The following is a 22,848-nucleotide window of genomic DNA, read 5'->3' as shown; positions in this document are numbered from 1 at the left end:
AAATGTTTTTTGTTAAAGAAAAAACTTGAAACAGAAACTTGAAACTTTTCATTCAAAATTTTGCACTTGCATTTTAGTTATTTAATTCAATAATGCAGCTTTTATCCAGCTAAAAAATAAATTGTATTAATTTCTACTCCATTAACTGTCACTACCCACAGGACAGTGATACGGGTCCTCGGCTAGGGACCACGGCGGGCCGTTGAATGTGTTTGCTTGGCAAATTTGCGTAACGGAGGGACCGCAATTTCAGACATCGGCGGTCGCTAGAGTGCGCTGTTGTGTATTTGTTTATGACAATATGCATTGGTGGGCTACATAGTTTTGTAAGCACATTTATTTGCTGTAAGGCCTATAAGTACTAATTGTTTTAAATATATTATTATGTATATAAAATGCCCATCCTAGGGCTTAGACCATGATAAGGAAAAATATTGCTAAACGAGTTACGTTCGACACTAACAAGACTGCTAGTAGTGAGTAGCTTTGAGCGTAATAAAAATTTAAACAAGTGAAATGTACCTATAAAGATTTAATATATGAATCTTTCTTTTCGTATGTCTTAATTGCAAACACTGGTGTCAGAGTTTAATCAAGTCACCTAAAGGAATCTGACATGTTTTTTATGAATAAACATATTATTTGGTATAGAAAAAATATTTCATAATAAATACATCAACGAGCTTTCTCAGGAGCTTTTGGATTGCATAGTTCATGCTTCAAGTTATATGTTGATTTCAAATAATATACTTCTCTAATTAAATAAATATTGAATTGCCAGAATATTTAACTAACGTTTTATGTTCCGAAATATTAGTTTATCTCAATTTTCTAGCTCCAGATTCAGACTACAGTCTGTTTGGCGTCTCCAGTGCTCCCTTGAATTATTATTTTGTTATAAACTTTAATTTATTAGTTTATAGGCATTTTACTTGTGGAGAAAATTAAGTTATATAGAAGTTAGTACCATGGAATTAGTAGATACTCCGACGATGTACTTATTAAATCCACGGTTAGTACCTATTTGTATTTTTTTAAATAAAAAGTAAGTAGCAATATTTAAAAAAAAAAATAATCCCATCAACATAACAATGTTGACAAGGAATGTATAGGGATCTCAATGGACCGAGACCCTGCGAAAATAGAAAAATAGGAATAAAAATAAAAACGGGGAACAAGGCAGTACAGATCCCGCGGGAGGCGATCAATCGTGTGGAGTGACGTCCTGGACCGGGGGGCGGGGGTCTGCACAGGCGGGTGGGGGACGTGGGACTGGTCACAAGTGTAGGTGTTTTAAATATAAGTAATTATTTTATTTTATTCGGAAAATAAATACTCTCACTCTATAAAACCATTTACATGATCTAAAAAACTTTTCTGAAAATAAAATAATAAATATCTGAAAGTATATACTATTTGAAATTGATTTGATTTCGAGTTAGATGTTTGTTTTTTAACAGTCTTCTAATAAATAATGAAGAAAAAAAAGAACTGTTCTTGAATAATGAAGAAAAAAAGGACTTCAGTTTAAGAAATGTAAGGATGCTAAATAAACATTTCGCCCAGAATAATACTATAAAAATTGTGTCTAACAATTACATTACTCATTATGTTGAAAAACAAATAAATCTTCTTCAGTCGAAAAAAAATATCAACAAAAAAAAACTATTCGAAATTGATGTAAAGTGAAGTAAATAGATATTACTTTAAAAATAGTGTAAACCGCTATATTTTCGGATTTATTGCTCACTTATCTGTGTTATAAAAATGTGTGTGATGTAAAAATAAAGTTGGCCAGAAAACAACACGCTATTATCATTTCCCGTTGAAAAACAAGATATTTTCACCACCTTTAGTCAAAAGTCCTTGACGACAATAAAATACAGTTTATCAATTAATTCGGACGTCACTCGGATTAGCGTTATCTGTCCGATCCATCTGATTTCAGTCGCACAACGCCAGATTGTCCGGTGTTATCGACGTCGCCACTAAAAATCACAAAATTTTGATAAGTTATCTGTCAACCGTATCGTTTTAGGTGTTTATATTTTTTTAAATATTTTACTGGGCAATATTTTTTTCGTCGTAATGTTTTTATTAAAGTTTTCCCAGTGTCTGTTTCAAGTTTTCTGAGTGTAAATATCATTTTCCATCATAGAGATGTTTGTTAGATACTCCGACTGGAAGATTTTGAGAACGTTTTGAAAGTTGATAGTTATTACGTGTGAATTTTTATAAATGATTAAACTGTGAGTTCAATATTGCAAGGCAAGTTTCATCTTTAAAATTAGATTCTACTTTTAAGTTTCACTAAGTGGCCAGTCCATTGATATATGTAAGTAGTCGATCGATTCGTCACGTCCCTAAGCAAACAGCATTATCATAAGAAACTCAGTTTAATTGATTTATTGAGTGTTGACAGAGCAGAGGAGATACGAGTCGTGCTGGTCGGAAGGCTTCCTCCGGCCAAATATCATAAATTATGAGCTCGATAGTGTTGTGCCCGGCTGTGATCGATTGAGACGGTTAATCGATGCAAACAGCTGCACAACATGGCCGAAATGTCACCGTGATGACTTCATTGTTCAGCCTGTGACCGTTAGGTTAGGTTCTGTTATCTTGATTTTGTTTATGAATCAACGAATATTGGACGGGTCTACCTGTAAGTATTAGTACAGTGAAACGAATTAAAAAAATGAAATCTCTATTTTAAAAAATGCGGGCCTCTTACCCATGGTAGAAGTGAATACTTAAAGGTCATTTTGTTGTTTTGAAACAAACAAGTGTTACGTAGCCGAAAACTATTAATCTATATAAAAAAGAATTATAAAGTGTGTATTCAATAGTAATAAAAAAGGTTTGTCGTAAAAGAAGAATGGTGACTAAATCCACTATTCTAAAAATTCTGAATAAACATTTAAATCTATTGATCCATTAATGACAATTTGCAATAGATTTTAGTGGTCGTTAGGGTAGGTTTCATATAATATGTGGCTTAAAGAATTTCTACGAGTTTCAGGTTTGCAAATTGTAAACTCGGTTTTTAAATAGATTGTTAGGCCTATCACTATCGGTGTTTGGTTGAGAGTTATTATCAGTTCAGTTTACATGCTATCAGCAGCTATCGGCGGGACTCTGACCTATACTGGCACTTAATAATATTTAAAGTGGCAACCTACCTACTGATTGATACGAAGAATAAGAAACTAAGAAATTGTCAATACAATTACGATTTTAATTACGATGAGAATTATTATATTTATGCCCAAAGAGCTCTTATAAGTTGGTCAATTAAACCAGTATGTATATTGTGTTCTGAAAGTTTCTATGGCCACTTTATGGAATTACTTAGTTGTAATTTAATAATTAACTGGAAATCCTTTAACAGACCCCGGGCTGGTGTTGGGAGATACCAAGTATAGATGTTCTTAGTAAAAGACTTAGTAGTTCGGCGTTCGTGCTATTTAAACTCTCAAATGAATTAAACATAAAAGCGCTTCTTACAGCATTTTACATTATCATGGTTTAGTGGATTCAATACTTAGATATGGAATAATTTTCTGGGGCAATTCGACGAATAAAGATATAGCTTTTAAAAAGCAAGACGCTGTATTCGCGCAATGTTTAGACTCCAAAGCACTGATAGTTGTCAACCGCTTTTTAAAGAACACACAATTCTTACACTTCCGTCAATTTACATACTTGAACAACATTTGTGAAAACCAATGCTCATTTATTCCCTCGTCTAGCTGATGTTGTATTGAGGAATTATCGAGATATCTATCGATTATGCATGCACCCACCAAAAACTGCTTTACTCGGTAATAGATATATAGTATGTATGGCACCGAAATCAATATAAAAGCTTAAACTTAAATCTATTTAAAAAGCACCTCAAGTCTTTATTAACTGATAAATGTTATTATACATTAAATGCTTTCTTTAATGATAGACTCAGAATTTAGAGCAAGTATAAATTTTTACTTTTTTGTTATTTGTAGTGGATAGCATGCTCCTCTTTATTTATTTATATTTGCATACCTATATTCGGTAAAACGTGTAGGTTTAATCCATTGTCTTATTAACTTGTATATTTGTACTCATGTTCTTGGCAATTTTTTTTTCTTTCTTTCAAAAGAACCGCTTGAAGTGGCGCGTCTCCAACCACCACCTCTGCGACTGTGGCGCTGTCCAGAAATGGTCTATGTGTCCAGTCAATGGCTCAAATATCGTGCCCTAACTGTTCCACTCCTTGTACCATAGAACCAAGAAAAGAATGTGATTTTTTGTTTGCGGTATCAGTTTATCAGATAGCGGTGATGGATGGTGTCGCTGACAACATTACATACAATTAGTAGATCATCTTCACTGAGATAGTGGTGCAGAGTCTGTGAGATTATTCTCCTCTATTGAATATGTTGTGGTCTCCCAAATGAGTCTATGGCAGACACTCAAATGAAAACAGATTAGGATAGAAATTTGTCTAATTAAAAAGCTATAGCATGCAACTGGAAGTTGCAATTTTGGCTGTAGCCGATTTTCACCGTCTGTTCTAGGTCTAGTAATGTAGTAGAAAGTAATGCAGTAGCAAAAACTTATGTATTTAAAAATATTAAAGTAAACAATCTAGAATCGAGCGGGAATTGAACTCCCGCCTTGTCTATCCGAGCCATGGGCTCGATTCCAGAATTTCTCAAAAATCTTGTGACACAGACATGTACCAAGCAAATAATGTATAAAGCAAAGTGTGTGTTTCCCGCTGTCTGTCTCTAAGTATGCTTAGATCTTTGAATAGTACGCAATTGATTTTTTAATGGATACAGTGATTCAAAAGGGAGGTATATAATATGTTATATCCATATTATGTATATAACATGGATATAATATTGCTACCGTGCGAAGCCGGGTCGGCTCGCTAGTATAGTATAAAACAAAGTCGCCTCCCGCGGTCTGTCTGTTTCAGTTTAAAACTGCGTAACGCACTTAGATGCAGGTTTTTTTATTAGATAGTAGGTAAGTATTATTTAAACTAAATAGGTACTTATCTATTTCATGTTACGGTGTACTTGTGTGTACACATTTGTCATTTATCAAAAACGTACCACCCTTGAAACCGTAACAAAAATTGGTAAAAACCAATTCGCAATAGACGTGGCTATCAGTGATATTTAGATTTGCTCCTTAGTCTTGTCTAATAAAAGCAATTGAGTGATGTGATAAAAAACAATCTTGAAGATATGATTTTTAACAACTATTCGAGTATATGTATATATGGCGTTTCCGAATAAAATAAAATGTGTTGTTAAAATGCAAGTTCTATCTTCGTCACCATCTCTTATGAGATAAACGCTCAGATTTATTGTAAGTACCTACCTAAGTGGGTAATGCATGGATCCATGACACATAATTCGATGACGTAATCATTACACAAATTCGCGAAATCTCTGTATTTAAATTTTAACGAATTTTTAATTTATAATATTATTTTTAACTACTACTATAGACTAGTTCCTGATATAGGTAAATAAATAAATAAAATAAATATATTAGGACAAATCACACAGATTGAGCTAGCCCCAAAGTAAGTTCGAGACTTGTGTTATGGGATACTAACTCAACGATACTATATTTTATAACATATACATATAAAATGTTTATGTAAAACATCCAAGACCCGGGCCAATCAGAAAAAGATCATTTTCCATCATGACCCGACCGGGGATCGAACCAGGGACTTCTCGGTCCAGTGGCAGTGGCAAGCACTTTACCACTGCGCCACCGAGGTCGTCAATGGGTCCTATATTGGACCTGAGGTAACCACTTTTTGTTTCGTTTAAGTATGTATTTAACTAACATTCCGTTTTTCCATATTTTTCTTATTTTGACGATTAATATATTTTCGTGTCAAGACGTGACGTATTTACTTCATTTATATTCCAGTAAAACTCGAAAAATCCGCTGGTTGCATATATTTTTTTAATAAAGTAAATGAACATTTTGTATATGAACAGCTATAATAATATATATCTTGGAGTTTTTAAGCTTTCATTATTATTTTGGTATAAGCTTTGTATGGGAAAAATAAAATGGAGTGTTTATAAATTTACGTATGTTACAAAACGTCTATTTTTTATGCGTGGTCAATTTAACATCGTTTTCCTTCCTACTTTATTCTCAGCGACTCTCAGATGATATCATTTAATCTTATCAAAATTCAATGTGGGATTTACGTATATACATTGTTGACTGTTGCTAAACAAAATATATTTATATAACGTACAGTCATACATCAAGTGAATATTACTAATATCAGCCAGATTTGAGTTTGTTTATATCTGTCACTCATATTCGATTATGAATTTACAGATTTCTGTACCGGTTGACTGTTGACTGTTGCGACCGAGTGTTCGGGAAGAAATTGGGCGAATACTGGTCGTAAACCCATTTCTAACCCTGGACCGTCAAGTCATGCTGAGTTAGCGTTGGCGGTGCGTCTGAATACAACGTTTATTGATACACATGACAAATCGCGAGGCGGTGTCGCGATATTGGGATATTTCCTTAGGGATTATGTACAATACCACCCACGTGATATATGCTATTTGAGTGACAAAGCTTTGTATTATGGCGGTAAAGTGAAGTTAAATTTGATTAACGAGTTTTGAAGCTGTTTGGATACAAATTGAAGGTGCAGGATCGAATGAAATGGATATTTCAGAAACAGGTGATAATGTTTCTTAAGTAACTTTATGTGGAAACTGTTGACCGTGGCAAAAGTGTAGCCTTAACACTAAAAAACACATTAACTCAATGATGTTTTGACGTGAAAGAAAGACAAACAAATACTTTCATGTTTCTAGTAGATATTGGATAGTACGCTTGTGTACGAGCACATTATATTAAAAAGTACTATGTGCTGGGTCATGATGATCAATATCTCGTAAAAGAAGGCTTGCAAAGGCTTGAAAATGTTGACACAATTGAATGCGGAAATACAGTACTTTTTAATAAGAGAAATAAAAGGTTTTACGAAGGCCCCGGGTGTCAGGGCGCCATAGCATGAAACTGGGAACACGTGAGGATTCGAGAGAGAGAGAGAGAGAAAGAAGCGTAAGTACATACGTGGAACACAGGACTGAACGACGAATTTGGTTTGTGATCAAATAGCCAAAACTTAACTACATAAAATTAAATAATAACGTAAACAAAACAGCTCAAATATTGACAGCAATAAAATTCTTACACAACTTCTCAATATGTCCAAAACCTTCAACCTACATCACATAAATATTTGCATCGAAGATTCGCATTCAATCCATTTCCTCAATAAACCTAACAAATAGACCACACATTGCCTCGCATCGTTAGGGTTGTCAAACGTTGTGAATTTGGGAATAGGTATTTTCGATTAAATTTTTCCTAAAAAATAAAAACTTAAAAAGCGAGTTAGTTTTATTAACAAGTCCGTTAACCGTTAAAATAAAATCATATATATTGGCAATAGATCTTGTCCATCTTCAAAATTTTTTTCGATATATCTTTGTGATATGGACCAGCAGTTCCATTAGTAAAAGGGCGTAGTCGATTCATTATATTATATGTATATTAGTAAAGTGATATCAAAAAGTCACTTCATGATGAAACTCACTTACTGAATCTATTTGCGATTTTCTGTTTGGTCCTAAGGTTTTGTCCTGGAGAATACCTGTCCACCTGAAGTTAACTTTCTGAGTTGTGCAATAGTTTAAACAATTAAATAAAAAACTCAACCAATTCCACATGATAAAAGCAGTAACATGGATGAATAAATAAATATAAGAAAGGAAAAGGGAATATCAGAGCAAAGGGGAATATCTGGCTGCGTTATTTTGTGTAGTATTATTTAATAAGATCGTATTGATATACAAAGTTTTCGCGATATTTGTATACCGGGTTTAAGAAACATACATATTTTATTTATTAAGTTATCACTATAAGTTTTTCGAATAAAACAAAATAAGTTCGTATTTTAGGGAAAATAAATAAATAAATAAATAGACGATGTGGTTACCCTACCCACTGTCAAGCGGCGTCGATGTTATCTAGCACTCACAATGCCCAGACCATCAAACCATACGGCGAAGCACCAACACAACACTTCTGTCCAAAAATTACAGTCCAGACGATAAAAACTTTTACTACACTACATTTAAAGTTCACATTGAGAATTTTCAACGGTAAAACCCAATTGTGAAGTTGAAGGATATCTCACATTGTCATTTTCCTGCGAGTCTCCAGACTTGAATTTTCTAAGATATTGTGAACCTTATCATGTGAAGTTAAAGTTGGATATCGCTTGGTAGATAAAGGAATGCAGTAAAAATGCTGTTATGATTGGCAAATCAATGTGTTGTGCCCTTGAAATGATTTCAATCCAACAGAAGTCCAGATTTACTGAGTCATGAGTAAACGACCAGCTGGGAATTTTGGACTTGAATGCTGAGATTTTGCACGCAGATTTCATATCTAGAAGAGTTCTTCACAAAGAAAGGACGAAGCACTGAAGTAAACAGTATTGTTTAAGTCTCATCATTCTTGTCTTAGTCGTATTTTTAGCTTGTCTATTCTTACGGCAATTTTAAGGGTTCCGTTGTTTAAAAGGTAAAAAAAGTAAAAGTCGGTCGTGATCCGTTTTCTCAGGAATGTATTGAGGTATCAAGTTGAAATTCAAATATTCTGGGTCCACTCTCTAAGTTAATTCTATCGAAAGTTATGTCGACCATATATATGTCGCAAATTTTGCGAATTTATTAGGAATCAAAACCCTGAATCAAAAGTTAAGTTATATATTTACATTTTGAAAATTTTCAAAATGTATATATTGAAAATATACATAACAAAAAATACGGAACCTCCTCCCGCCAGAATTTCACTTGCACTTGTACAAGCCGGGAAAAATCTAGTTCAAAATATTTGTGTACTATCTACCTGCGGTATATATATAATATTATATTAACATAGCCTGGGTTGCTGCACCTAACCGCAAGCATTAGTTAAAGGCACAAATAGTATAGCTAGGTATATTCAAAAGTAACTAACACGTAATTTAGCCGAGTTACAAGCAAAATGGTCACAAAGTAGCCACAATTTTAAGTGCAGGACATAGAATAGCTATTGCTTTTGTGTAAGACATAGAAAATGGCTACATTTTAGTGTCGGAGACAGGCCGAGGTGGTCATTACGTGGACTTAACTGAAAGTGGCTCGCGTATTAACTGGCCTGCAAGTCACATGCATTAGGCCAGCGAAGGGCTAAACCCGAGTTATAAGGGGTAGCGGGGCTCAGTGTGAAGTGTTCGTAGTGGGGATTGGTAGTGAGTGAATTGTAAAATGAGTGATACATAATTACTTATAATAAAAATGTTATTCGTTAATCTTGCTTTTCATTATTTTTAAATTAAGTGAAGAAGAACATGCAGAATCAGCCTTGGCCGTTGTTATGTCTTGGTTATCTGATAACCTACTCTCGCTTAATTTATCAAAAACTAATTGTTTGCCATTTGGACTTAATTCGACAACACTTCCTTCACATCACAATTTTGTAATCAAAGCCCATATATGCCAAAACCTGACCCCGAATTGCACTTGTTCAGTTATCCCCCAAGTAACTAACGTCAAATATCTTGGTATTATTCTAGACCAAAAATTAAAATGGCTACTACAAATTAAGTCGCTTATTTCTCGCGTGCGGAAAATGATATTTGTCTTTAAAAATCTTAGAAACGTGGCGGATTCTGATACACTGAAAAATACCTATTTTGCCCTATGTCAGTCTATTCTAATGTATGGTGTTCGGGTCTGGGGGTCAGCAGCAAAAACAAACTTACTGCCATTGGAAAGGGCACAGAGGGCTGTCCTTAAAGTGATGACACGTAAACCATACCGTTACCCAACCTCTCAGCTTTACACCGACGTAAAAGTGTTGGCAGTGAGGCAGCTCTTTGTGTTACAGACGGTACTTAAAAAACACTCTCTGCTAAAGTTTGACCCAAACCTCAACGCTAACCGACGACGACATCTTCAGTATAAGGTTTGCATAATACCACAACACAGAACATCAACAGCAGCCAGAAACTTCAGTGTATTAGGCGCAAAACTTTATAATAAATTAAACAAAGAAAGCAATATTTACTCATGCTCAAAATTTGTTTGCAAAAAACGTGTGCAAAAATTTCTACATTCATTAAATTACGACGAAACCGAAAACCTGTTACTCTAACTGTCTTCCATTCTGTATCCAAATCCTGCTTTCAATTTCCTAACAAACACACATTTATTTTCACACAACCCACACACACACACAAACACATACACACTTCACACATGCCACCTTTTGTACCCAGCAAATCAATTTAGTTAAGTTCCTAGCTAAGGTTTCATTTCTTTAGTAACTTTTAAATAAGGTTTCCCAAAAATAACAGACTAGTCTAGTTTGGGAAACCTAGATCATTACTCTGTTCTTATTGCCATAAACACTAAACTCTATAAATTTCCCTACCACCCCGGGGCAGCGGTCTCTGAGATACAGACTAACGTCTAGTTCAGAGATTGATTGTGTCTGGTTGGAGCAGGGGACTTTATAATACAATTATATAAACATGTACTTACTCCCTTTGTGTACTATGTAATGTGTTCTATGTCATAATGGCTAAATAAAGAATTTATTTATTATTATTATTAAATTTAAATAGGAATAGATAGATAGATAAACTTTATTCACCACCATTTTGTACATGTAAGCAAACACAATACATAGTATGGTCGACAAACAATTGTAAGACGAAGCGCTGTGGTAATATCATAGATTGTTCCACAACAACAAAAGTACAAATACAAAAGATGGGAAAAAGGTCCAGACTCAGCAATACGTCACAGGCGAGCTGGTAGCTCTGTGACGTTGATAATAAATAAATAAATAAACCTATTAAATAAATAAATCTATTAGGACAAATCACACCGATTGAGCTAGCCCCAAAGTAAGTTCGAGACTTGTGTTACGGGATACTAACTCAACGATACTATATTTTATAACAAATACATATATAGATAAACATCCAAGACCCGGGCCAATCAGAAAAAGATCATTTTCCATCATGACCCGACCGGGGATCGAACCCGGGACCTCTCGGTTCAGAGGCAAGCACTTTACCACTTCGCCACCGAGGTCGTCAAATAATGTTGGAATAATGTTGTCGAACTAATTTTATCGATATAATATAGTTATAAAACATGCGTACTAGCTGATAATCAGCCTATGCACAGATATAACCACTAGGCATGAAACATTTGGCATGTAGACTCCTTGGAGAATGTGGCAGAGACTACTAAGAAAGCATTTTCCAAAATCCCCACGGGAACGGAATAAAGCTAGTTCATTTATAAACACATTTATAAATTCGCTAGCTTTTGCCCGCGGCTTCGTTTCATTCTCCATACTTCAAAATGCATGTATGGAAATTTTCAAGAAAATTGGTTGAGTAGAAAGAGCGTGAAGAGGTAATAAACAAACAAATTTACTGTCGCATTTATAATATTAGCTAGGATTGGGATAGGATTCCAAATAACGCTATTATGTTTGAGGGGCTCTAATACATTCTTTTACCAATTTTCTGTAAACTTGGGCCAAACATCAAAGCACCTGGGCCAGTAAACCGATTACGAGCCGCGAGTGGGGGCGCCACTATCGCGATCAGCACGCAACGTTCCCGGCTGACGTGACCGGGCACTGGTAATGACCTGCTGACTTTTGTTAATATCAATAACTTTGTCCCATTCTGTGGAAATTGTTTTGGGGATTCGGTATATGTATCAAGTGTAACAACTTCGTGATTGGGAACCAATCAATTGAGTAAGTGTGCTTCACTATTGGATCTGGAAATTTACCATAATAAAGCAACAACATTTTATAGAAATATATAAATGATTACCAATAACGAATTACACTGGTACCTTTTTGTGTTTTTTTTTTAATATAACAATTATAATTTAATTCAGTTAATCTAAAGCTTAGAATAAAGATTTGTTGTTCATCTCAATAACCCAATATAAACATACCACAGTTATTAACCATACCATAGCCTATACTAAGACTCCGTGGGCGGAGATAAGGCGGTAGCAGACCCAATGGACTGTATACTTCATTAGGTATTAATTTTGTTTAAGGTAGATATACACGATGAGCTTCAAATAGACTTATGCGCACAAAGCCACTTGTCACTTAATATAAAATATGTCTGTCCCTGTGTATGCTTAGATCTTTAAAACTCCGCAACGAATTTTGATGCGGGTTGTTTTAATCGATAGTGTGATTCCTGAATAAGGTTTAGGTATTTAATTTATTATGTTTTTTTTTTTATCTGAGCGAAGCAGGGACGGGCCGCTAGCAGATTATATAAATCATAGCAAATAGCCAACAAACAATATAATTAAGGTCTTTTCAAAGGGATATCCTACTTTTAATAAGAATAAATGCGAAACCAGGTTTGGATGGAAGTGTTGAAATTTTGTTGGAGTAAAATTTTTGGTGAATGATCAGGAGAGCTAAATAGTTAGCTAAATATTATATTGTTCGAGCTGTTAATAGGTTAGATACGTTTAATTAATAGTATTATTACATAGCCATCGAAGACCACGTAGGCAAATTTGAGATTTGAACTCATTCGAGCTAAAATAAATGAAAAATAAACTTTAATCTTTGTTTCTGACCGAATTTGGACAAATTTGAAAATAGAGTGCATTTTTGTTATTAAATTATATGAGCGAAGTCATTTCAATGAAGTTCTTTCAGAAATATAGAGCTGTATGAAAATATGCTAACACATTTAACAAAATCGTAGCGCGACAATCGGAGGTGCGCGCTCAGCCTAAGCTCAGAAGTCCGGTGATAACGTGCAATGGATCTGAACTCTGCGCAATTAGGCTAATCCTTGTTGATCGTAATCTCATTGATATTATTTATCAATGTATGACGAAACCTGTTGCATTTGTTACATTTACAAATATTGTTCGTTAAAGTTTTTTTTTTGGTGATCAATTTAAAAATATTTTTATAACTAGAATGTTATATATTTTTGTTATTGTGTTAGATAGTAATTTTTCTAATGTTTGTATTTTGATCAAAGCTTTTCCCATTGACATAGAAAAAAGGCAACAAAGAATTGGCCTTACTTTAATGTCCTCTTCAAAAATCGGTGACGAAGATTATTTCAAGACAGTTTTAAATTGTGCACGGTTAAATCAGTTTCAGTTTCGATACTTATTGGTCTGAAGCCTATGTTGAAAGAAATTTGTTTCAAATTGAGATATAGATAGACTTTAAATGTATGCTCTCAGTTGGCAGCGAAATCTTCGAACATGCTACATTCCTAGTACAATTTTTTGTGATATTCACAGAGATAATTATATTCCATCTTAACAATTCCAAAGTTTAAATATAAAATAATACAACTTTAATCCCATTGCAGTTCATGAACTTTCCGACTATTAAAATTCCGAAACTTCTTTCAAGTTTCATTACTCAGATAACGGCCATTGTCTCAGCTGATACGGACAGACGGACAGACACACAGATTAGCCGATACGAGCGTGGGAGGGTATTATAAAATATTATAATATGATATATCTCTGTCGATGCTACTTTAATGGACCGCCATCTCTGTTTGATGTTGGTTATAAATAGATTGTGTCGTCAAAAGGTTTTTGAATGGGTTTACTTGGTATCAGTTGACTACTGTCTATTTCAGATAAATATATTTTTATTTTTTGCGTTGTTTGAATGTGAAATTTTATATTAATAAAGAACATTCCCAATGTTTTCAGAGACGAATTTGTATTTGATTTTAAAGATATATAGTAAAAGTAAATTGTTAATGTGGTGAACAAATAAATATGAATAATCTAACATATAAATAACCTAACTTTACTGGTAGCAACCCTGATTTCGAATTATTCATTTTTAACACATAAAAAACGAATTAATTGAATAAAAGCAACATATCTGTCTTCTGTTGCGGCAGCCACAGGGACCTATAGTGTGAAATAAAGACCGAATCCTACAATTACATTATATTACAATACATTACGATACAATCGTGCAAATGACCACTTTACACAAGGTGGGATTGTTGTATTCAATAAAAATAAATATGTTAAGATGGGTTTTGATTTTTTTGTGTTTTGATCATTATTGAAGTCGACCTATGATGTAAAACCTATAGGTATTTGTAATGTTATGAACAATCATGACGACCTCGGTGGCGCAGTGGTAAAGTTCTTGCCACTGAACCGAGAGGACCCGGGTTCGAACCCCGGTCGGGTCATGATGGAAAATGATCTTTTTCTGATTGGCCCGGGTCTTGGATGTTTATCTATATATGTATTTGTTATAAAATATAGTATCGTTGAGTTAGTATCCCATAACACAAGTCTCGAACTTACTTTGGGGCTAGCTCAATCTGTGTGATTTGTCCTAATATATTATATTATATTATATTATATTATATTATATTATATTATATTATATTATTATTATTATTAATCATTTTGAAAATATAATTTTTCCCTTGGAAGTGTTATTTATTTTATTTATTTATTTTATGTTACAATTTTAACAACTTGTGAACTCGAAGGGCGCAGAGGTGTACAACGAACAAGATGGCGGCGGGACGATCTAGACAAGTTTCAGCGTGGTTGCCTGTGAAAGCCTAATTTCTGATTGAATAATTTGATTTTGATTTGATTGCGACTTCTTGACGGCCCCATTGTCTGCTTGGAAGTACCTATGTGCAGTATATAACCTTAGCGCCTTAACCACTACACTACCACACTTCAATAACAATTGGAAAGTAATATTTAATATCGTCTTTAAATGCCAATAAGTTTCATTACCACTGAGGCGCAACGTTGCGTTCCATTTTACACAAAGTAGCTCCAATAACAGTAAATAATAATTTTTACGACGCATAATGGGACCACCGGTATTGCACTTACAAAGTATGTCCACGTTAGCGTTAAGTGTTATTGGGTAAAATTAAGTGATTTGTCACATAACATACTTTTTATAATGTTTGATGAAACTATTATTGATTTTTGGTTGACTAACGTGCGAATCGTACTCGTCTTGAGAAGAATTCGACTCGAACTTTAAGTAGTCTACTTTTCCGGTAATGAATCAATTTGCTAATGTTATAATAGATTAAAGTGCTCTTCAGGATAAAAAGTATGAATGGTATGTGCTCACACAGGTTATTTATCTGTATGTCAAATTTCATCGGAATTAATTGAAATATCAAAATCAAAATCATTTATTCAGAAATTACACTTTCATACGCACTTTTTCACATCATATTATAAACATATTAAGTATAAAACACAGTCCACTACCGCGTCTGTCTGTCTGCTCGCCATAAACTCAAAAACTTTTTGGTTTTCATGAGGTTTTCACCAATACATAGTGCGATTCCTGAGGAAGCTTTAGGTGTATAATTTATTGTTTTTACCCGAGCGAAGCCGGGATGGGAACTACTAGCTATTAATCTAATTTACGTATTTTAGCGTGATTGTGCCGAGGTAGGTATATTATAACAAATCCATTTACAGTGTAATGATAAAGACGTTGCTAAGTACGTTTAAAAAAACTACTAATCTTCATTTACAAATAATTAATTGTAATGTATCGGACATGTAGGCGCAAATACAAACACATAGACAATAGATATAGATAACTATATGTTTGTTTATTGTTTGAGATTTATCCGTGTTTCCTAATTTTATTATCTTCCTAGAATGTATTAAGTATGTCCAAAATAAGCGGATATATTCTAGGAGGATAGTACAGTTTGGAATCATGGATTCATCTCAAACACCAAACTTGGATATAGTTTAATACAAACAGCGTAATCTATATACTTTAGTAATAATAAATTTAACATTGTTTTGGAGAAAGTGTTTTCGTAAGAAAATAGTTATAACATTTATTTCATAATAAAATGCAACGTAATTTATTAGGTTTGTTAAATATATATTACGAGGGTCTTCCTGTATGAGGGCAGTAAGTACCGGTTGCGGAACGACTGAGGTATTATATTACACAGACAAGTATAATATTTTAATCGACATTTTTTTTATAGGATTCGTCATTCAAGTTGAAAAAAAAATCCATTTAGGGTGATCATCAATTGTTGGCGTTAAAAAAAGCGTAACAAACTTCACCGCAGACTTTCGTTCAAAAACCTAACAAATTAGGTCTTATAATTTTGAAACAGACAGGCAGCTAAATCATACCTCATATGGTATATAAATATAAATAATCATTTATATTTATATACCATCATAACATTTTTATAAATTTCTTTCATCTAATAGTAAAAACTAAACAAAAATCTGTACAAATTATGGGACACTAGATTTTATTACAAAGTATTAGTTTTCCATTTTATAATGTAGTCACAATTGTATTACTAGGTAGCCATCGTTTTCGGTTTGTCTGAACAAAAATTGTGTCTAAATTTTAGGGCGGGACCACACGCCACCTAAATTTTACTCTTGTTTCTTTGTCATAACTTTTTGTACGAAAAATAATACATTTAAATTAAAATTAATACAAGACATATGCACTATAAGACTGTTACAAATACTATTGCACTCTACCCCTGAATGATTGACTTAATCATACCAAATTTTTTAGCCGATTGTATAACACGTTAACCTGGTAGGGTAATATTTAGATTGCCGTCTGATACTTTAAACCCTTCACTGAAACCCAAACAAATTGACAGATGAACAAACAAATTAGTTGAATTGATTGTAAAAACATTCGAGCAAGATAGTGAAACATTCGAACAACAAGTGGCAAAAAAGGCAAAAGCATAATTGAACAATTTTTCAATTTTCAACCCCACAACCCGAATTTGTCTTATCCGGTACTTGGCGTGCCCCGCCGCGCTCCCTTTGCGTGTAATTATGAAAACAAACACTGATAGCAGTACAAGCGGGATTAGCCGAATATGGCTGACGTCGCGTGCGGACGGTAGTCAAGGCGCCTTTTGTAGTCGTTTTACGAAACATTCAATGTAGGTTTGAGAGATTACAGAAATAGGACATAGGTGAAATGGCTGTTTGGCTTTTTTTCCACAAATATTCATTGGAATTACAAAAAAACTTTGATGAGTTTGATGAGTTTTTTTGTAATTCCAATGAATATTTGTGGAAAAAAAGCCAATATATATATATAATCATTCTAATATTCTAATAATATGATTAATAGCAAGACTAAAAATACCATTTTATTACATACATTGTAAGAAAGAGCTCTCACTTGAGCGCTTCCCTAGTTTTTTCCTTGATTTCTTTAAGCAGGATTTATTTTTCAGTAATAAAAAATATTTAGGTACTTAATTAGATTAAGATTGGCCATTCAAAAATTGTGGTTTAATTCTGGAAACTCGACCGCATAGCGATGTAGGCTCAATTTTTTATTCAAATTTATTTTATTTATTAAATTTATTTTATTTATTAAATAAAATAAATTTAAATAAAAAATTAAATAAATTTAAATAAGTACCTTACTTACTTTGGTTTAGTTATATTTGTTAAAATTAGTGTTTATTTTTAGGCGAGTATAATTTAGTTCTTATTTTAATTAATGTTACTCTAGTAACATAAATTTTTAGTCCATGGTTACTCTAGTAACCATTAACTAAAAATTAATAAAGCTCTAATATAAGAATATTGTGCTCAATTTGTATGAATCAATAAAGTACTTATTATGAATTGAAGTGTTACAATTTGATTATGTACTTGAAGTAACAAAGTCTAAGTTAAAACAATTAAATACTTACACAACGATTTAAAACATTTCACGACATGATTTAATCCCTGTCTCATTAATCCCACACTAGCACTAGTGTTGTGCTCATCACTGTCAAATTATTTGGCTGCGGTCCCAACCCTTGACTCCTGGCTCGACGTGACGGCGGCGCACGTCACAACTCTCGATACTCGTGTCATTAGTACATCACTAGTAACATAGACCTGCATGATTTGTTACTGGATTAGACGTTCAATATGTTTGAACAAATTAGTTGTAAAATCTACTTATCCAAACAGCTGACAATGAAATTGTGTACAGAAACAGAAATAGCGGTTTTTCGAAGCTTGTGTGAACTATATGTATTTTGAAAGTTTATAATTAAACAACGATCCAGTCACTCGTACTCTGTATTTTGAAAATCGCCTATTATCCGCATGTATTCTTATTGAAGCATTTCAATGAAATGTTTTTCAACTATTCTATTTCTAAAAACAAAATTTTGGAATAAAAAAATCACTTAATATGTTATAACAGAACTGGCAAATTAAAATGACATTTAATTAAGGTAGTTAATCAAAATACCTTTATGTATTTTATTTACCTAGTCAAATAGCCAATTACTATGCTTGTTTCTGTGTATGTTATGTTAGTTTTGTGAAATGCCTTGCCATATAATAGTAATTGGATGAAAATAACGGCCCATGGGCTCCAAACTCAACGGCTGACAAACCAACCGGGAAAACGCTCAGATGAGAGTAAGAGATAAAATAAAATGCTTAATTTTATACACTGGATGAAGTAGATACATGGTTGCTTGAAATATAAAAAAAATCTAGACATTTTATTGCGGACTACCAAAATGTAGATAGCATAGCTAATTCAGTGTCTCTCTCACGTCTATGTTATCTTCAAAAAGAAAATTTAGTGCCAGAGAGCTCGCTTCTGATTTTATTATCTTCGTGAAGACGTCATCTGGCGCGAGATTGACTCAGAGACTGACCCTCAGTGACTGACGGCAGTCATAAGTGTCAGAATCACAGCTTGATGTGAATGAAATGTGTTAGTACTTGAAATGGACATTCGATTTGTTCTGTTGATATTTTCTTCTACTAATGAAATTATGCTAAAGTCTATATTTAAAATTTAACTTATTCTAGATTTTCCTATTAGATGTGTTAAATTTAAACCAAATTTTGAGAGATGTTGTTGGAAAAATTGTGAAGAAAAATGAAGTACCTTCAATAGGTACCTAAGTAGGTACTTTTGATTTCCAGAGAACGACAGAAATTTATACTATTTTCTGAGAATTCCCATTTTGTGAATGTATTAAATAATTGTAATTTCATAATTCTAAGCCCAAATAATTAAGTTTTCGAATAAATTTTGTTGAAATAAATTGCATATAAAATATCACATGGATTTAAGTAATTTCAAAGTTTTTGAGTTCGCATTTGCGCGGTTGTAACTGGAAATGTCTGTCAAGTGTCGGATCAGACTCAGTAACGTAGTCTAGCAGTTTTATGCAATCAACTGATACAGATCACTTAATTACAAGGTATTGTTAACTTAGCTCACGATAGTTTTCATCGTCATGTGAAATGACATGACGATCAAATATCAGAATTTCATCAATTTTCGAATGATTTACATTTTTACTTAGCTACGCTTCTTATTAAGCATCTGTTTACAAATTTATTTATTTATTTATAGGTACATTATGTATTACACTCTTGGTTCATTGGTCACAACACGAATCTAGTCTAAGTCCAGTAGTCTCAGAACTAAGTCTCTAAATAAAACAATTACTTACCAGAAGGTTTCGGTACGTTCCTCTTGACCTGCATCCACTTATACGTAGGAACCGCCGCGTGCGACGGATGGGCCTGGTGACCCCCTGGGATATGAGAGTGGGGCCCCACACACTCCCCCTCCCGCGGGAACCCCTCCCGAAGACCCGGGAACTCGTCCTTAGGCTGATAATGCTCGAATTCTGGACATGGCAAAGGAGAACCCGTATGCGTATACTGCATGGACGATTCATCCACAAAGTGCATATTATATTTCGTCTCCAAGTAATGATTATCTAATTTGTGCTCGTGGATATGCATCTCCTCTGGCCTCGGCTCCTCTCTGTGTTTAAAAGGCTCAGGATGAGGAGGCAGCGGATGCAATGGATAATTTGGCTGTAATTCTCCATAGTCCAAATTTGTATAGCATAATCCTGTGTCCGTACTTATCACTGGCGTTGGGGGTTCATGTGTCGTCTGTCCATGTAACATTGGTTCATAGTAGTGCGGTGGGGGTTCGTAGTAACCTTCGTGGTAACCCTCGTAAGGTGCCTGGTAAGATGCTCCTTGCTGGTAATATTCTGCACTTCCGTACCCGTTTTGTTGGTTGTTATACATCCCGACGTCCATAGTCATCATGTTTGTCACGATCACCGTGTCTATCGATAACAACAGTTTACATCACACACATCACTAAGACGACAGATTAAAGACGGCGCGCGGCGGCTATTGGCGTCCCGAAATTCGGAGAGTTCGAAATTTGAACGGGCTAGTGCCGCGCCGAGCGATGTCGACAATCTCGAGACGCCCGCACGTCAGGTGTGCCGACGAACACTGATCGCGCCGCGCGGTAATTTTTTAACCACACCTAAAATTAATTTTCCATCTTCGTCTAACACACTGATACCACTATGAACTGATAGAGACAGATTTATCGCGGCCAGTTTTAATGATATAACTGATAATGATAAGGTAAGAAACTTGAATTTTGAGGTAGAATCAAAGTCATCGAGGATGAGTTTGTTTTGGGATTTGTGTGAGGTCGATTGTGAAACTGACCCGTGTTTCTACAGGCAGGCAGAGCGATGCTCTGAGAACTTTTTGTCCGTGATGGGCGGAGTTTGATTCTCGGGTGGGGCTTAAGGGTCTTGGTGGGCCAATCAGGTTGTGGCGTCGCGCGCTCCATTTTGTATTGGCCATGGCGAGATAATAGTGCGAATCAGGGAGGCTGGATGCGGGCGGATGTTTTTTATTTACTCTGCCGACTGGTCTGCTGTCCGTTTACGCCGAATGCCTTAATTTCCCTCTGACGTGAATCGATTTCAAGGTGCCAACAGTTGCTCTTTCTTTTCCCTTGTTAAGGGTCTCTCGACAGCTGTTCTCATATATCATTCTTATGTATTTTTACTCGACAGCAAATTTGACACGCAATTTATTGCATTGTTACGGAGATACTGGTCTTATAACATGACTGTCAGATATGATGAAAAATGTAAAGAACAAAGATTTTCACTTCAAGGATTTGCTACAAAACTTTACTCCTATGGAGCCTGCTTTGAAGATAATTTAGGTACCTACTGTCTCCATATGCATCTTTATTTTGTCTCACAAAAATTTGTAGGTATCACAAAAATTCAAATTAGATTTTTAATCGTCAGCCTCCTGCAATGCTGCATACAAATTTATTAATAAGTACTTACTTAACGAGATCTATTTATGGTTAACATAACAGTTTTAGGCGATAAATTTGGCTTTGAGAGGGGTGTTCGGCTTGGAACCAGTCGCCCGAGTACAGCTAAGTAAATGGGTAGGTAGGCATATAGCTTCGAAGAAAATTTACGTCCTAATTTGAAATCCTCGGTCGGTAGTCCTAATTTTATCTCACTAATATTATAAATTAAAACTGACGGCCCATCCAGGCTTCGCTTGGGTAATAAATTATATAATCAATCCTTCCTATGGAGTCACTCTATCTATTTAATAATTTTAATCAATAGATAGTGACTATAGGAATCAAAATCACCCGCTTAAAAATCCGTTGCGAAGTTTTAAAGATCCAAGCATACACAGGGACCGACAGACAGCGGGAAGCGACTGTGTTTTATGTAATGAAGTAAGTTTACTTATTTATTTATTATATCTTGACGAGGTGCATATATAGTTATCGCCGTATCAGCCATAAAATTGATACGGGGCTTCCGAGCTACAGGCCCCATGAGCGTAAGCAAAAATTTGTAAAATGTTATCCACAAACACGTCTCGAAAAAAAAAACAATGTAAAATAACTGTCATACGTGCCCACCTATATATATTTCTAGTTATATAGTTTTCAGTACTGAAATGACAAAAGCAAAAAAAAAGCAATCTCTTTTTTTTCCGGGTTAAAAGCGTGCGCCCGAAAGTTGGCAGCTTCCTACATCGGTTCAATTCAATTCAAGCTGATCTATTCATTTAAAACCTAAAAGATTTTTAATATTGATATGATAATGACTTACGTAATAACTTAAGACAGAAGGTCCCTTAAGTAGAGACTAAATAAATTAATCGACTTGGTATTACATGGATCTCACAACTTTTTACGGTAGAAAAACTGAGCTGCGAGACTTGGGTTTTTTACAGCATGTTTTTGATGGCATTCTTTATTACACACGAAATTTTTTGAAATTTTCGCATAACTTGTAGGTAATTTCGAAATATGATAGCTGGCAAATTTATTCAAAAGCCACTAATTAAGTTCAGGAAATGATTCACATAACTCTGTACTTAAAATTTTCCACGTTGCTACAGTTTCCAACTAGGGAACTCCTCAACTGTATATATCTGTGTATATCTGGATCAGATTTTTTGTCAGGCGTTGAATGCAACAAGATTCTCTGACGACATTAAACGCTTGAGGCAAAAATTACATTAATTATAAAAAACTTTGTTTCAGTTCAGAAGATTCTTACGTGGAAATAAAAATATCGGTTTTGAAGCACAATTGATCGAAAGCTTGTAAGACGCCAAAAATGCACAACGTTAATATTCAGGTCTTCACTTGTGTGATTTAATTATATTTTTTTCGAGCTAATGTCTAGTTGTTATTACATTTGTCTACTAAAATGGTATCTAGATTTTAATAAACTACAAACACACAAATTGTAAGGCAAGTGGGAGTAGGTGAAATTTAACTTACAAGATTTGATTACAGACAGACGACGGGGCAGGTGAAACT

General features: G+C 34.3%; 1 protein-coding gene across 1 annotated transcript in view; it reads right to left on the bottom strand.

The window, feature by feature from the left end:
• Nucleotides 1-20,703, bottom strand: part of LOC128672302 (homeotic protein labial-like) — a 32,039-nt gene extending 11,336 nt beyond the window's left edge. Inside the window, exon 1 of the mRNA XM_053749354.1 lies at nt 19,658-20,703. Coding sequence (XP_053605329.1) covers nt 19,658-20,273 — 616 coding nt within the window. The 5' untranslated portion in view covers nt 20,274-20,703. The remainder of the gene's footprint in view (nt 1-19,657) is intronic.
• Between the last annotated feature and the right edge of the window lie 2,145 nt (nt 20,704-22,848).

The sequence above is a fragment of the Plodia interpunctella genome, chromosome 9 (genome assembly GCF_027563975.2).
Source record: "Plodia interpunctella isolate USDA-ARS_2022_Savannah chromosome 9, ilPloInte3.2, whole genome shotgun sequence".
NCBI classification, from domain to species: domain Eukaryota; kingdom Metazoa; phylum Arthropoda; class Insecta; order Lepidoptera; family Pyralidae; genus Plodia; species Plodia interpunctella.
This window is presented reverse-complemented; position numbering and strand designations above follow the sequence as displayed.